Raw genomic sequence first — 18018 nt, 5'->3', positions numbered from 1 at the left:
TCCTGTTCCATAGTATTCTCAGACCAATCCTACAGATTCATCTAATTCAGCTAAATTCATCAAAGCTAATATAAGAGCGCCTGATCCTGTCCACACACTCCACACACACTTGGCACTAGACAATACTCCTTCAGTCACATGTACAGGACAGCAAAGAGTGGGTTGTGTTTTGGTAAAGTGTTGTCCTACCTGGAATACTCATGTCCCGCCTGTTTATCTATTTTAATATATTTTTAAAAACATTTTTATCAAGTAGTGTAATATAAATCACAGCACCTCGGTTTGAGATGGAACCTTCACGCCAAGCATTAATATTGAGGTGAAAAGGTCATGGTGTCAGTGGGAGAGCTGGGTCTTGATGGTCCTGGGTGTAAGCATTTTCAGGGGCCTGTTTCTTATAACTCATCGTTTATGTTATCTATTACCAAGTACATGCACTGTCAGGCACTTTCTAATTCTGTTTTAGTTTTGTGTGTCATGATCCCACTATTAATTCTTGGCAGGCCCCTAATGAGATGCCTGCACCTCCTGCTTTTCTTCCATCTGTGCTTAGTGCTCCCAGTAAAATGTGGTGTTGCTCTCTGCATGGCATGTTACCCCCAACGGTTACACCCGTTTTATAAATTTCAAACCACTAGGTGGTAGTGTTGCACTAGTAACAGGATTACTGGCTACAGCATTGTCAATGAAGTGGCCAACTTCAGAGATTCTAACAAAACATAAAGTGGGATTATCACCCTCAAACTATAAGACCATAATGATTCACAAACTTCAAGTCCATATAATGATTTACACAATGGTGATGATGATTGCTGATATAATGAATGTTTTAAACCTGGATGAGACATTTTTTGGTTTAGGTTTATTGGGTTGTCATGACTGAGTTATTGCTCAAAAATGTGCCTGCATGGGAGAGCAATAGCCTCTGAGGAATCCCATAGATATAGACAAGCGTATGTGCCAACAATGATGACAACTGAGTACCATTTGATGTTGCAGGAATGTGTCAAAACAAATCTGAAATTGATACTTTGATTGGTCTGCCGGCCTTCACTGTGGGCTACAGTCAGGAAATAATAATTACTCAATAGGCACAAGGTGGGGCAACTCTGGGCGGCTAGGGATTGGGATAATGTGACCAGACGTATGCCAGCAATTTACGGTCCTGCCAGAGATAGATAGAGATAGAGATAGGACTTGAGCTGGTGTTGTAGTACAGCAATGAATGGCTTGTTACAGGGCCATGGAGAGATGCATGTGAAAGAAATAGGCATGAATACACTGACAAGTAGAAAGCCAAGGCACGCCCTGAGGATGTTGGGTACCATGGATGAGTAGATTTGTAGTCAATCAGTTTATTCAGGGACATAGGGATATCTCTGTCTGAAAAGAAAGGTCACCAGTATTGAAATCCATCTCATAGCTAAGATACACAATCTATCTAATGAGGTTATAGCCATTGTGGCAATCATAATACTGGTCACCACTACTGATGCAATTCTTTGAACATAAGTTTGCCAATTGTTATGATGCTGTTTCTGAACCGCTGTGCGGATTGTTTCAATGATTACTGGCACATGGTAGTTTCTGAGCTGCTAACTGGGCCCTTTGAAGGCAGCATGGTCATCCATCCTGTTAGCCTGTGGCTGTTGAGATTGATGTTGTGGGTTAGATATGTGTGTAGGCGTGTTGTCAATGTAGTGTAGGTGAGTTTATAGAGAGAGAGAGAGAGAGAGAGAGAGGGAGAGAGAGGGAGAGAGGGAGGTCCTGGGTGTCCAGAAGTTACTATTGAACCTTCTGGAGGTCTTCAATGAAACATCTGTCATGGTGGTGACCTCTCTCACCCTCCCCCCCCTTTCCTCCAGCAGTCAACCCAGATTTCAATGCTGGCGCTAACATTGGTTTAACCGCACCAGGGACAGTCATATCTGATCATGCTTATTTGTAAACGCTTTATTGGACAACCCTGCAGTGACACCCCCCACCTCCGCCCCCCCTACTGTTTTTTTTTTTTTTTTTTTTTTTTTGTAGAGTGCCTGTGTGCGCGCAAGAGCAGCTGTCATTGGGTCGAGGCGGGTACCCGCGCACTGCATATAGCTAGACTACCCTGTTTGAAGATTATGCTGCAGCTCCTGGCCATCTTGTATCAGACAGGATGAGGAGCTGAAAAACACGGGCATATAGGAGCTTTTTTTTTTCTCAGAATACGATCGCACAGAGGCGAATAACTCAAAGGCAGAGATATAACGACACACACTCAAACATCTGCCGCTGTGGTTATTGAAAACACCCCATCCGAGCTGTGGATTATTACGAGGACATCGGACTGAAACCATGAGCTGGGGGTCAGAGCTATGGGTAAGTCTCAGTGCACTTGTATTGTCCATGCGTTTTATTCAGCCTATGTGAACGTAACGGTTTCCAGATTAAAAAAAAAAAAAATCAGGCTACTAGGCGCAATAGCTCGAAATTACCGCGAAACGCTGTATAATGCTGGTGTGTGGATGTTCAGCCTCTGTAACGTTAGCCTAACTAGGGCTAATTTGTACTAGCGGCAATCACTGTAGCGTGTATATTTCTGCTCGTATATGTCCATGGCATCCTATATTTCCCTGGACCTGCAGCTAACTGTTACTACCAGTCAAAGGAGGGGAGTGCTGGGTGGTTATTGGTGAAAAATCGGTAGCTCATCGTCCATTTTAGTTTACACTTGAGCATTTTAAACCATGCTTAGCACACACCCCCTCAAATACTGTATATCCCTCTGATGGCAAGTTGCTCTAGCTTCGTGTTGCAGTGACAGTTATGATCGTGTATTGTTTTTAACGAGTGGATAAATGGCTAACAAGCAGGGTGACGATGTGCATCACAGGCTGTGTTATCAGTGCCAGTTGAGGAAGTAGGGATTAGGCTCGCGATTCTTAGCCATCTGCATTCAAAGTGGTATTTATTTATTTAACCACTGATGTCTAATTAGAAGCAGTGGTGGAAGGTAACTCGTTACACTCCCCTAGTTACAGTACATGAGTAGATTTTTTTTAGAATAACACTACTAATCTGAGAATTTTGAAAGCACTACTTGCACTCAAGTAGCCTAGTTATACCAAATTATAATCAATATTTTTACAGAATGTAGTTATTACAATTAGATTATATATATTTTTTATAGCATATATATTTATAGCAAAAATCTGGACTTTAACTTCCATAAATGATGCTATAACTTTGTTTGCACGAGCTTGAAAATGAAGCATCCCCAAACCTGGGGCTTATGAATAACAAATTATTTGCAAAGCCTATGCCGACATTTTTGAATGAGAAGATTTAGTCACATATTTAATCACAGAATTACCTTACATTGAACTGAGCATGCAGAACTTCTATTTGTCAGTAGTCTTTACAAATCTCAATACAATACCTTGTCAGGGGGACTCAGGATAACCCTGCATCTAAAAATAATAATAATAATAACATTAATACAATTCCCATTTATAAAGGTGATTCCTTGCATTGAGCAATCAGGTTAAGCATTCCACCACACCTATGAGTCAGTGATACTGTTTGATGACCACTAAGAGGAGGAGGAAGAGAAGCCTCAATAGAAGTCCACCTTACTACAATAAATTCCACTGCTATGATGTCACATTTCTTCCACCCACTCTAAACTCAAATTTGGGGACTGCTGAACTGCTTACAACCAGATATTAGCCCATATCAAGCCAGCCACTGTGACTACAAACAGTTTACTGTGTCAGTCTTGGTGGATACAATGGCATGTCAATGATTTCCCTATATTTAAACATACACACACACACACACACACACACACTCACAAATGTAGGGCTCTGTGTTGTCAGCTATGGCATGAGAATAAGGAAGATTACAGGAGTGTGTCAAGCTATTTTTACGACATGCTAATAAGCAGTCATGGCCGGTGGAATTCCTCTTGTCTGGGTTTTGTTTCAGCTCATGTTGTTATTTTGTTTGTGGAAATGATCCACCAGATAAGCAATCAGCCTATTGTCTGGACGCTGACAGACTGACTGGCAGAGAGGTACATGGATATTACTGGCCTGTTGTTACAGTTGGCTGCACGTTGAATTTTGGATGAAAGGTGGTGTGTGTGTGTGTGTGTGTCTGTGCAGATATGCATGAGTGCATGCCTGCAAGTTTCTACTGGAGCTGACATTTTGAACCTGCCAGTAGGGTCACATGATATTGACTCAAACTCATGTTGTATCCCCTCTATTGTAAATGTGACACAGCAAACACAGCTTTTTCTACAATGGGGAATTCAATTTAATGAATCTATGAAAGTCTGTCTCTGACAGAGAGCTTGATCTGTGGGCCAGAGATTTTGCACAACACCGGAATACCTTGTTGTCTGGGACGCTTTTTACTCTGATAAAAATTGTAGCCTCTTTTGCGATTTGGTAATTTCCAAAGTCAATATTATGAGTCTGATTTCTTTTTTCTACCAAGCAGAGAAAAAGCAGGGTCTGGAGATAGTTAAATCAGGGATGTGTTTTCCTTCATAAGAAAAAAAAAGGGGGGCGGCACTCCCTTGAATTCTCCAGTAATTTACCTGGCCCAGAGTTCACAGAGAAAACCGCCAGTGCTCCAGACTCTTAGTGTTTTGCCAGTGATGTCAGTGTATTTCTCTTTACTGCTGCACTGACCAAGATGCACGGCTGCCCAGGTAGTCGTACAAAGCGAACATTGCCTGAGGGTATTTTAGAGGCTTTCATGTGTGCCTTGCTTCTGGAAAGCATTTGCAAGTTTTTTTTAAACAGAGACTGAGCTTTTGCAGAGAATAATGTATTACAACCAGATGCTCAATTTTTTTTCCTAAGCAGGCTGAATGGAATCCAGACACTTGTTTCTTTAATCTTAGTCCTTACAACTGGACAGCAGGCAAAGCACAGCAGTGCTGTACAGGTGGCAGTTGACAATTGCCACTGGAAAATGTGTGCAGCTTGTTTGCTCGCTGTCCCAAGACAGGATCGAACAACAAAACATATCAACCTGTTATACAGAGCAAGAGCCGGGTGTTGTAGATTAGGTAAGCAGTACCTTGTAGTCATAGCAGCCATGTATGCCAGTGTAATAGCTAAGTTATCAACTACCCATGTCATTTTTGGCATATCTGATTCATCAGAGGACTATCCAACTTAACACAGGCCATGCCAATTCCATTTGATTCTGTTTTGAATGGCAAGATATGGACATGAGATGAAATTTACATAGTGTTTATGATTGCTGTCTTTGAGGCTAGTTAGCTACAGCCTCAGAGTGGTGTGGCATGACGATAAAAGATGAGGCAACAGGACGCCACATGGGTTTTATCAAGCTCATCCTGTTGTATTCTTTGCTGCGAGGAGGAAAGTAAGTGATATTTCAGGAAGTGAGGTCACAGTCGAGCGGGGTTTCTCAATCTCTCATGAGCAAGACTGCTGGGCTGAATTAGTGCAAACAGGCCGTGCTGTGATATTTTCCTCTGTGTTTGATAAAGTGAGAAACAGAATAGAAACGTAACGAGAGAGGGAGAGAGAGATTGCTTCTGAATGGTACTGAATTGAATTATTTTTGACCATGTAGTTTACTTTGTGTCCATTTGGTCCATTGGTGAGGCTGTATGAGTCACCATGAGTAATGCACTACAGCAGATTACAGTCAATTGATAGGCTCAGAAATGTTGAATGCCTTTGGTGCAACATCATAGCACTGATTACAGTATTCATCTTGCTCCTGGTGGCTGTCAGATTCTGGGAATGTATGCTGCCATGAAAATGATGATCATCACTGTTACTCTTCTGCAACATTCCCAACAGCGGTAGCAACAAAAGTGTTACAAGCACAATGTTTGCTGAAGGAGACTCTTATGCTGCAGAGAAAAGAGTCCGGTTCTGTCCTGATGTATTTGATCCACAGAGAGTCCATTTCCTGGCCTGCAGACAGTCATGTAGTAACAGTAGTGATATGCTACTGTAGTAGTAGTTGTATTTATTGGTCTTTTGGTGTTGTTGTTGCACAGAATGAATTCACAAAATAACCAACAACACCACAAGTATGTCAACAACGGCAAATTTACAACACATCAACATTTAAAATTCAACAGTTTTGCTAATGGATTGCAAAGCTTCAGTATCTGCTTGTTCACATTTGTTGGGTACTGAGTTGATGCTTGTTGTAGATCATATTTTTTTGTGTTTTTGTTTTTTTTGCTGTGGGGCATCCAGTCCACCTGCTGAAGTTTGAGAGAGTTTTAACCCTAACCCTATATGTCACATCTTCATGTGATAACCGTTGTAATAGGGACCAAAGACAGGCTCTCTTCAGTACCTTGTCCAGCTGGGATATCGGAGCCAGAATAAGGTCCACTACACTACTCCAGTATTAGTTTAGTGCAGCCAATGCAGGTGGTCATCAGTCATCTGAGGAGACAGATTACCGAATTTGTTAAGGGAGTAATCAGGTGTCTCCGCGGGCATTTCCACTCAATCAACATAAAGTAAGCTAAATGAACACACTGTTTTATGATTGAGGTCCTGACTTCCTGTTCTCTGAATCTTTGCATAGTCATATCTGTTTGATGGTCTTATCATACTAAGCACTAACAAAATGTGATTAATTACACTAAATAGGTGTAATGGAAGGAAATATCTGTCAATCAGCATAGCAAGGCATGTAATAAACTGTAGTGCTCAGGCCTATCAGGGTGAAGCCACCCTGGCTGTAGTTCCAGTTGGTGTTACTTCTCCAGGCCTGCAGGTGGTAAACACTGTGTCTTTGTAAGCATACAGATTGGACTCCAGGCTGCTATAAGTTCTCTTTGGCCCTATTTCATCAGCACTGGAAATGCCAATTGTTTCCTTTTTGTGCAAGAAGACTGTTAAGTAAGTGGACCAGCAACTTGTGTATGCACAGCGAGGACCCCGAGCCCGCCCCCTCTCCTACAGAGACTCTGTGTACAAATGCGGCCATTGAAGAAGGAAGTCAAATGTGGCGAAACATGTGACTGTTTCTCAGTGGAACAGGGATCAGAAAAAAAGACATGAGAAAAGACTTATTTCATAACTGTAGAGGCATTAGACCCCAAATAATGGAAACATTCCAGACAAAATTAGCCATGCTTGAACAGTTGTAGAAAGTTTGGATCCTGAAAGGCAGACAGCAACATGTATCTTAGATGAAGGTCCTTGGGGTGCTCGGGTGTCAGAGAGCAGAAGTGTCACTATTCAGGCTAATGTTCTTTTGTCAAGAAAACACACAGGATTTTGCCGCACTCAACAGCCTTGGACTGTACATCGACAATGCACAACATTTACCGTATAGCTAAAAACGGAAATAGGACTTAAACCTTCTCTTCTGGTATTACATCAAGCAAAGTGGCTGCTCCACCTTTTCACTATGAAGCACCTTGGATGTTTCACTTCCGTCATGTGGTGGTATATTTCTTTGGGAACTGGATGTAAGCTATATTTCTCACAGTTGCACGTGAGAGTCCGCTAACTTTCCATATAGTCTGTAGATAAAAAGTAAGCGTTTCCTGTCCCATAACACATTGATGAGGCAACATGGACAAGGCTGATACTTTATTCAAAGAGCAGCAGCTGAAGGTGAGTTGGTACTGCACAGGGGTCACCACCTTTTGTTCTATAATATTAGGGTATTTAGCCCATGAAGGATCTTTGACTGAACTATGCTCAGCCAGTTATGTTGTTTCGTACTTTGTGAATACTTTTCTGTGTCTGAAAATAGTTATCTCTCCATTGTGGAGAGCAGGAGAGATGAATGCTATAGTTTGTCGAGTCATTTTAATTGTAGCCACATGCCTGTCTGTTGGCCATCACCCCTCTGATGTAATTGAGAAGGGAACGTGGTTTCATCAGGATAGGCCTTTTGAAACATCATTTGTTTTCTCTCATGCTGTTAAGTGGCACTCCAGACTAAAACCAAAGGGACACAGACTGTTCAATCAAAACCTCATGGGCTTGTTTGTGTGAAGGGCATTCATGCATTCACAGTGGAGATATCAGGACTGATCTCCTGATAGGTTAGCTTGTGCTATAAATGGCCCGGCGTTAGAGTTCCTCACTGGTTTCTGTCGTCGTGCCTCGTCTTGGCCCAGAGGCCCCCAGGCCCCCAGGGTCTAGCCTTGTCCCCCGCTGCTCACTTGACATTCAGGGCACTTCCAGGACTGAAACCTGAGCTAGCTTGTTTCCTTCTGTCAGTGTGTCTGAGTCGGGGGCGGGGGGTCAGGGACTGGGACCTTTGGCAGGCTAGGCTGGGGCAGGGATCCCTGCTCCCCCATCTACTCTCATACTCTTTGCCGCCCACCTGCCGACTCATTGATACCACCCTAACCCCATTTTTCTCTTCACTTCTTTCTTTCACCCCCAAGAGGGTTTAACGGCCCTGAATGGATCCACCTCTGATCTAAAGGCCCCACACTGCACCGCAGGGAGTGCAGGGGAGAAAGAAGGGAGAGAGCGATAGGAGTGAGAGGGGGGTAGATAAGAGGTTATTGAAACAGAGTATATGTAAATGACTGGCAAAACAGTAAACCCACATGGAAGAGATGTAGGTTCACACTGACAGTAGGATATGCAGATTTTATGCAGGAAATATGCAGCTATTAATGTACAATAAATACAGATTTTGTATGACACCTTGTGAGTCTATCACTGCAAACTGCCCCTGCTTTTCATTTATGCTGAAGTACCTCCTGTTGAACTGCGGTTACTGAAAGCTAATCTTGAAACTAGCGGTAGAATGGTTCACAAATCTCAGTTTGGAATGTACCTTGGTTTCCAGGCCATGTTTCAGAAGGGAAAAACCTTCTAATTGACGTCATTAGCACATTTAGTTTTCAAATTGATGTATTAATACATTTCAAATTTTGAAATACTATTGAAATACTTTTTTGACACAAATAGCCATGAGTTGAAGTGCTTATTTGTTCATAAAGATCTCACAGAGTGCTCTCTGAATGCTAGTGAGGAAGGCTACAGCAAGTTAGCTTAGCTCCTGGCTGCAAGTAGACATGAAGTAACTAGAATTATGGTGTATGTATGCTGAAGTAATAATCATTGACAGTTTCATAAATAGATGTCCATTTTGCTACTCTCAAACGCCAGTTGATATAGTGAGAGGAACTGAGTAGTTAGCATGAGCAGTGATAGCCACCATGGTTGAACCGACAAAGAAAAGAGTGACGCCAACAGAAACTCAAACTGCATCAACTGAAAATCCAAGGAAAAAGACGTCACAGTACTGGACACTGTTTGACAAATGAAAACAAAAGTGCAGTGCAGAAACACCAAAGCAATGACTGCTTATCACTAAAGATGTTGGCAAAATAAAAAAAATTGAATGTTGCGGATTACCACTTTAATGCTCAAAGCCCACTTTACATGACAGTTTAATCAGTTAGCTGTGATAATAATAGCTATTAACCAGTAGTTCTTAAAATCACTAGCCATGATTAAGCCAAATCTTATTTTTTATCTTGTTTTCAGTAGGTTTCTACTTGATATGGATGGACTGCAGTGATGCTAATACCCAGCGTAGTCCTTTGTCTTCTGAGTAGGAGAGGTCTAGGCTATTTTGACGTTCTGTCCATGAGTGAGTGACTCATTGCTTCCCCTCACAGGCTGTTCAGCCTCTAATCTTTAGGCACCGTCCCTTCTGTTATTTGTAAGGGCAACCCCTCATCACCGCCGTGACATTGGAAATGATACTGCTGTGGAGCCTCAGTCACATGAGCTCTAACATAAGAGTCACCTGAGCCTTATAGCCTTACCTGCACTCCTAATTACTGCTCTAGTGTAGTACATAACTGGCATTTGTTTGCCCATCCTGTGACAGCATAGCATTTCTCTCACCATAGTGATGGAGTAACACTATCACACAGATTGCGGTGTTACCGTGCAGTTGGCTGTTTTACCGCTATTCAAAACTGTGAAACTTAAAGTAGTAGCGACAGCATCCAGTTCATAGAGTCCAAAGAGTGACAGAGGTAAGCAGCCAACTTGTTGATACCACTGAGAGCCTCAGCGGAGTGTGGCAGATAGTAGAAAGATAAACCTTGAAGTGAAACTAATAACTAATATACTAATGTGATGTAGCACATACTTGAGCTTTGATTGTAAAAAAAAACAGAGCGTTGAATTCTGAAGAAATTGTACCGGAGGGCTTGGTGTTCACACATGCTCACATCATTGTTGCTTAGCAACCTCTAAAGGCAATGGGAAATATTTATTTGGTTGGAAATGAACTCATCCCAGCATGTAGAAAACAGCTAACAAACAAAGCAAACAAACTGATTTGCATAAGGAAACGATTTAAAGTCATGTCTAAGATGCTGACAGGTCAACCTATTCACTGTAATGCTGTCAGATATTAAAGTCTCTCTCATGATGAGAGATGCATGCATACATCCCACTATTGTAGTACATCACTTCAGGCCTAACGGTTCAGTCCTTTTCGGTTCATTTGGCTGCAAAAAGATAAAGCCCTCACTGTTACGCATTTCCTCATTGCTAGTCAGACTGAGATACTAATACTAAGATACTGATGCCAAAAGTCAAAATTTTCTTCCTTGATTACAAAGTAGGTTGTTGTTAAAGAAAGTAGGCTAGTTTTACTTATCCTTTCATTAGCATCTTTTTGCAGTAACCCCCATACAATATCTGAAGCAGTCATGAAATAGTCTCCACCGTCAAGCCTGTCAGTCACCACACTCGGCAGTTAATGCACTTTGACATTAGTTTGAATGTTTACTCTCGGAGGAAAAGGGGCCCATGACTGGCCTCTTGAGAGAAATATAGTTGTTTCTTCATTGTAGTTAAGCCAGGAAGGAAATGTAAGTAGAAACAGGAAGTTGTTGCAATGGCTCATCTTTAGAGGAATCTTATAGCACAGCAGAAAATGACTCAAAAAGGTGGGGAACATTTTATTGGCTTCATGAACATAATCTAACTGCACCATCTGCCTTCTTTTGCGATAATAAGATTGGAGGAAGTTTTTGACCAACCTATACAAACAAATTAGTCATGAGCTCCAGAAAAAAGTGGGCATGCTACTTGTGTCACAGTTGAGGTATTTTTTCTCTCCCTGAAATCTGCTCATTCTTAAGGGATACCAGATGTCTGCAGGACACAGGGTGGGTGCCATGTAAACCTTCTTTCCACAATGACTTTATGGCTATTTGATGTGAGGTGATTCAAGGCAATAATGACCGCTTTAGTCAGTTAAATTGCACACATTTGTCTGCCATTGCTAAATAAAATCATCTAAGGCCTTGAAGATGAATACAGCCTCCAGTCTTTCATGTCTTTCTTTACATTTTCTAACCTGCTCCATTTCTCTGTTGTTCTCTCTCTCTCCATCACACTGACTCATTAGCTTGCTCTCCTCCCTTAACCGTCTCATTGAGCATTCAGCTGTCTCTCTCTGGCATTAAAATGGGTGTGATCGTATGAGCCGCTTCAAAATAACAACATTTTTGCGCAATCAAAGTGGTTGTCCTTGTTCAGCTTCCATTTCTCCGCTTTCAATGGATGAATTAACCTCACATTTCTGGTGAAACATGTAATGGACTGTTTTTCATATCCCTGCCACTACTGAACTGCAGCCTCATAGATCTGTGAAATGTTGTGAGCTGGAAGGGCCTCCCTGGCATGCATCACTGTGTCACAGTCTTTTTTACTGCTATTGAATCCCCAATGCAAACAAATCTAAAACAAGTCATATTTAGTCCTTTGTTATAAACAAGAAATACCTAGCTTAATTTGGGGGCACTTTTGAAATATGACAACATGTGGGGCTTGTGGATATTTATAAATGTGTATAATGGCAGATACATAGGTAAGTAGATAGATAGATAGATAGATAGATAGATAGATAGATAGATAGATAGATAGATAGAAAGAACACAGTAGACAGGGTGGAGGTCAGTAGTATTGCAACTGTGATTTTCTCCATCACTTCCTTTAACAAGTCTAGGCTCAGTTCAATAACAGAGTCCATACCCCCTCCACACACACACACACACACACACACACACACACACACACACACACACACACACACAGCATAGAAAAGGATTGAGGCTACAACAGTCTGATAGAACATGCATAGCATTGTACTGAAAGATCTGAGTCTCTTCAAGAACAACAACCTGCTTGCTGTGCCAGGCACCCACTCGAGAAGTGCCATCTTTACTCACATATCATGAGAAGAAGCATATCAGGCTGGAGGGAACGTGCTGCCAGAGAATTCAGAGAACTTGCCAGAATAACTGTTAGGAGTGCAGACAGCAATACCACACTGCCGGGTGATTTCAGCTCCTCTGAGTTTTTCATGTTAAAATGAAGGTATTTAAGTAGCCTATTTCAGGTCCTCTGAGGCCTTTCTGAAAGGAAGATGGATGTAAACATTTTAGAGCATCTGCATAAAACCTGTGGTTGTTTGTAAGAGGGAATAAATCTTTGGCCGCAAAATGATTTCCCCTCTGTAGAGCCTAATGTCTATGCATCGATATGTATGCAAGTGCATCCTTAGACTGTAAGGTTGTGGAGAAACACTGAGTGAGTGTATGCTTCTCAAGACCAATCTTAGGAAAACTATGCCAGAAACCACAGGAGCCATATGTTTGTCAACAGACCATGCAGGCTAAATACATTGTACTGGCTTCAAGTAGCACCCCTGCTCACTAGCCACCCTATAGCCATAGTAGCCTGCGTGGCTTTGTTTAGGCAGTCCTATCATGCCTCTCTGTAGTATATTGGCTAAATGAGTAAATGAGCACACATTGTTAAGGCAGCATGTGCTGTTGTATTAGCAACTTAAGCAACTGGGACCACACACTCTTGTTTACCTGGGGAGGGTGACTGCTTGAAAGACAAGTGGTCTGAGACCCAAAATAGAAATGGAGTACATGGTTGGCACATAGCTGGGTGGGATCCTACTGGGGCATGATTTGATTGCCAAGGGGGTGATTTGACCCTTGTCATCTGAAGCTGAGTTATTAAGCTGTAGCTCCAGTTAGGAAAGAGGCATTGTAAGAAGAGAAGCCTTGCTTGACACAGAAAAAGGCAGTGGGTCAGGTCTATTTATGAACTAACTGAAACTCTAAGCAAGAAACACAGTCTTAAACACACAAAAATCAATCTACTACTGTAACATTTTCCAGAAGACTACAAGTCTATACTAGGAATATATCCTATTTGTATATATCCTATTTGTTTATGTGTTTGCTTTCCTAATCCACAAGTTCAGCTACAATTCAATTTTGAAATTAATACCCATTTGCACAGAGGTATGGTAATCACAAGTATGAAGTATGGTAATCACAAAGGTACTGTGCGGACCAGCTGCAAGAGAACATGTAGCCTACTTATTGTGTCCAAATCAGGCTGTTCTGTGGAGGAAATGCAAAGGCCTACATGAGACAGGTCATTGCAGCACATAGCTGGAATGCCTTGGCCAGAGATTCACCTGAGCCATGTGCAGTATCTATGCTATGTGTGGACAGCTGGCACTCTGAGCAGGGGTGCCAGTTGACATTAAAGTCAGTGTTAACTGAGCACCCTTACCCGTTAACATCATCCATGCTCAGTGTGAGCGCTAACTTGTAGGAGAGACAGAACATGGGTTTGCCTCAAATGGAGACAATCAGTGCTTTTATTAAAATGTGTGGCACTTGTTAACTAATTGTGCAAACCCTAATCACCCGAGCCAGTGCCACTGGACCGATATGGATTAATTTCCATGGCCACCATTGCCCACTGGCTTTAGCCATCCATATCCATATAATGTTATCAAGCTTATGGGCTCTTACTAGGAGATGGTTTACCAGCAGGTAAAGCTGGATTGCTTCCAGCCCCTTCATTGAATGGATCAGGGATGACATTCAGTCGAAGCCCTTTGCCAAGAGCTATGTTTTATCAAGTTTCTGAACTGTCTCCATATCATTGCAGTTCTCTCATATTAGGCATATTCTAAAGTTCCCAACTGTTCTCCATAATCCAGAGAATGCGTTATATAAGAATTAAAGAGCTTTGTCCCCCGAAAAGAACAAAAACAGCTCAACAAGAACAATGGCTAATGTGTGCCTGCTGGTCCGGCAGGAGTAATCCACAGAACGACGGCGTCCTATTGGGTGGCCAGGCTAGTTACAAAGAAGGTATAGTAATCAGATTAATAACAGCCTCAACCTGAGTCATTTAATCGTACAGCCCATGGGCAAGTAAGGTAATAGCTGGTGACGTTCTGTGCTGGTTACAACCTTTCTGACATCCCCTCTCTTTGTTCTTTTGGTTCTGTCAGCATTCTTTGTTCTTTGATTGACCCTCATCAGTTGAATATGCTCCTGGATTAGGCATTACTATACGGTGTGTTTGGATCCGCTCTTGGATTGCGTCATTGTATGAAGGATCTCTAAACTCTACGAACACTGCTCTGCTTGATCAGGACTTGTTCTTTCATTGCATCTCATTCGTCTGAAATGGAATAACTTCCTCCGCGGCTCCCTTTTTCTGTTGTGTTGCCACATGAGGACCGTGACCATGTTGCGCAGAAGAAGTGAGTTTTTCGTTTTCCTGGACAGTGTTCGCTCTGTGAAACCGGACCCTGTTGAGAATGATGAGCCCCAGCTGAGCCCGTTTGAAGAGTACTTGCAGGTGCTGCTGGAGATGAAGATGGCCAGTGCTGTAAGTGAGCAGAGAATGATAGTAGCCTAAAAAAAGTATGACAGTGAATGGATACTGAGCTCTATAGCTGAGAGTCCAGGCTAACAACTGCCTACAGTCACAAAATGTCTGCAGCCCATTTGGCTTCACAGTATAGCAAATTTCTTTTCAGCACTACCAATAGGAACTGTACATAGAGTACCATTAGGGCTGGGTATCGGTACTCGATACCTTTAAGGTATCGACCGAAATAACCCAGTACCAAGTAGTATCGAAACTTCTCCAGTCAAACGATACCTGCATTCGATACTTTTCGTACACAGATCTAGAAAAAAATGACTATTTGTATGGTTTTGCTCGCAGCCAATCGCCGCAAGCGTTCTTCGATTTAATGCGACGTGTGATTGGCCCACTACCGCAGCAGCTACAACCCATACAGTCTGTGGTGGTGAAGTTGAGCGCGGTGTATGTGACGGAGTTGGCAGTTCAGCGTGCTGAGATGCCACCAAAACGTAAAAAAAAAAAGGTATCGAATGAAGTACTCTATTGGTATCGGTATCACTTTAAGGGTACTGTTATTGGTACTGGTATCGTAATTTTTTAAACGATACCCAGCCCTAAGTACCATGGTACAATATAGCCAGAAAGCAGTTTGTCCTTAGTAAAAACTCGTTACACTGAAACTAGCTCATTGATCTTCCACGAGGGCAGTGCCTAAAAGAATGATGCTGTAAAAGTTTCTTTTTGACTTCCATGAATGAGTCCACCGCCCTTCCAGTTACTGTGACTCACAACTGAGAGGCAGCAATTTCCTGTTGCTCAACCACTGAAAGAGAAGGTTTTTGTTTCTAGAGTGGCGAACTGACACCTCTGACTTACTGCTGACCATCACTGTGTACTGACGAGGACAGAGGTGGAGTGATTGCAGTCTTCAGTAACCAAATAGATCCACAGGCACACACAGAAGAAATGTAGTATGAGCGCAGAAGAGCGATACACATGCGCATACACCAACACACACTCTAAAATTTCAGGCCAGCTGGGACTTCGCTTCTATATATATATCTGCATGACATGCAAACAAGAGCTCTAACACACATAAGGCCACACACTGCCCCAAACAGCTGTTCATATTTTGCAGAAGGTGTGTGTGTGTGTGTGTTTGCGTACGTGCATGTGTGTCTGTGTTGTTCTTTCAGTTGGGTGTTTTGCATAGATAACAACTTATAAAACTGGACGTACAACATTAGACAGTTGATGTCATATCATTGACACTGAATAGTCTCTTCTGGGTGTAGTTGGGTTATTAATGTTTGTATAATATTTAGCAAAACAGCAGTCATCCTGGACTTAATTCATGTATTAGAGAACAAAAAATCAAGCTGGAAAGTTATTGTACAACAGCTATTTAGCATTTTGCAATGCTGAATTAAGAGAGATTTATTTCAGACATTGGTTTAGTTTGTTACTTGTGAAAATTGCTTAAGCCTGTCACATGAAGAAAGAGTTGGTCTTATTTCGATGACTGCATTCTTGTGTAAAATCATTGTTTAGGGGGGTGGGGGGTGGGCAGGGGGCACTTAAGGCCTTCTCAACCTTTGATGACACAAAGTGAAATAGCTGAGGGCCGCTATTCACTGGTCCAGCACATGATCATCAGTTTGTGTCTTTGTTTGTGTGTGTGCACGTGCATGTGTTTGTGTGTGTGTGTGTGTTTAGCTACTGTCCCTCTTCCTCTGACTACTCTCTGACACAGGGGTTACAGAAGGCTATGGAGGCATTGTCCCCCCCCCCCCCCCCCCCACTTTCTTGGACAAAGCCTTATGTGTGTGCAAGAGAGGGCTTGGCATCTCCCCCAAATATTTGTTCTTGCGGCCGGACGCCCACTGTCGTGAGACACGGTAAAGAGACGCACTGACCGACTCATGGACGAAAACCAAATTGCAATGGCTTTGCTTTGCCGAGCACGGTGAGTCCTCTCTCCTCTGAGTCCTCTCTCTGGTGTGTCCTCTCTGTCACGGTCAGTGAGGGACAGTAAGGGAGAGGCTTTGGCTAATCACTAAAAGAACAACCGCAGAGCAGTAGACATTTTCAGCCACTCTGCTTTATTGGACCAGGCAGGACTGATTTTTCTAGAACAATCGGACTAGCTGTTTATTATTGAAATTGGCAGCACCCTCACAGCCCTAATGAACAGTTGGGGATGAATGCAGTTTCCCTCCCTCTCTTCTCATTCTCACTGCAGTTTGGAGTTTGTTAACTAATGAGACTCCTGATATAGCTCCATTCTTTTGTACAAGAATGGTTTTCATAGAGAAGAGTATAAAGACCGCATTGAAAACCATCTTCTGTCTTTTTACTCATCAGACCATACAGGCTTAGGCCTAGGTGTGAGATGGTCAGTAGATGGTGTCATTTCTTTTGTCCCGTAATAGTTTCTGATACACAACTCATTTCTCTTGTCATAGACAATTAATGAGTTAGGTGAGGGCTATAAGTCACTTTGACATGCTCTCCATGGGACAGTGGGGTACATGGGGGCTCAGCCTAGTGCAACAAACATGTCCAACAGAAAAGCTCAATGCTATCTCAGGGCCTGGATATTTTCAGCACAAGCCCATACCCCCAACCTAGCCCGCTATCCTGGCTCTTTGGTCAACACATTCAGCCACTGATAAAAAGAAATGCCTGGCTTGGACAAAAGCATCTATAGTCCTCTAATCCCATTGTCCTCGCTCCAGCAGAACATCTGTCCTCTCTGCCACTGTGGATACTTCACCCTCCTCTGGTGAGACATCTGCTCTTCTCTTTCTCAACAGGTTTCCTGTCAGAGGCTAAACTTTATGGAGACAGACCACTGACACAATCTGAAAGCTTGAAGCTGAGTTTTGAAAAGTTGAAACTTAGTTTTGAAAGCTGGAAACTACTGGGGTTTTTGAAAGTTTGAAGCTCAGTTTTGAATCTTTGCAGGAACTCATTTGCACTTGGGTTTGAGATTCTGTGGTCATAAGGAAGCTTTTCACACTTGGAAAAAAAAATCTTTCTTTGTAGTATCAGTTTGAATAAAATACTTTTAATGCTTGTTACTTAAGGTTTGTATTAGTGTGATTACATGTTACATGTAATAAAATCATAAAAACACTTAAATGTAAAACAACAGCACTCTCTTCAGAGTTTCAGCAGTTAATTTTCAGAGCTACGAATCCTGGGATTTCGGTCAGGGTTCTCTCGGGGATCAGTTTGTAACTTCAGGTTTTGCCAGCTTGGTCTGTAATCAATCATACACCCTCAGCTAGGTGACCCAGAAACTGATCAGGCAACC

At 42.4% G+C, this 18018-nt stretch overlaps 1 protein-coding gene across 2 annotated transcripts in view; it reads left to right on the top strand.

The window, feature by feature from the left end:
- The first annotated feature begins 2146 nt into the window (after positions 1-2146).
- Positions 2147-18018, top strand: part of fnbp1b (formin binding protein 1b) — a 61413-nt gene continuing 45541 nt past the window's right edge. The window contains exon 1 of one of the 2 annotated variants that reach the window (XM_078287184.1): positions 2147-2358. In XM_078287184.1, coding sequence (XP_078143310.1) covers positions 2335-2358 — 24 coding nt within the window. In that variant the 5' untranslated portion in view covers positions 2147-2334. Of the gene's footprint in view, positions 2359-7546; positions 7620-18018 lie in introns of those variants that run through there. The other variant, XM_078287177.1, reaches the window with a different exon arrangement.

Source organism: Centroberyx gerrardi, chromosome 2 (assembly GCF_048128805.1).
Source record: "Centroberyx gerrardi isolate f3 chromosome 2, fCenGer3.hap1.cur.20231027, whole genome shotgun sequence".
Taxonomy (NCBI): domain Eukaryota; kingdom Metazoa; phylum Chordata; class Actinopteri; order Beryciformes; family Berycidae; genus Centroberyx; species Centroberyx gerrardi.
The sequence above is the reverse complement of the archived record's forward strand: the minus strand, read 5'-3'. Positions and strand labels throughout refer to the sequence as shown.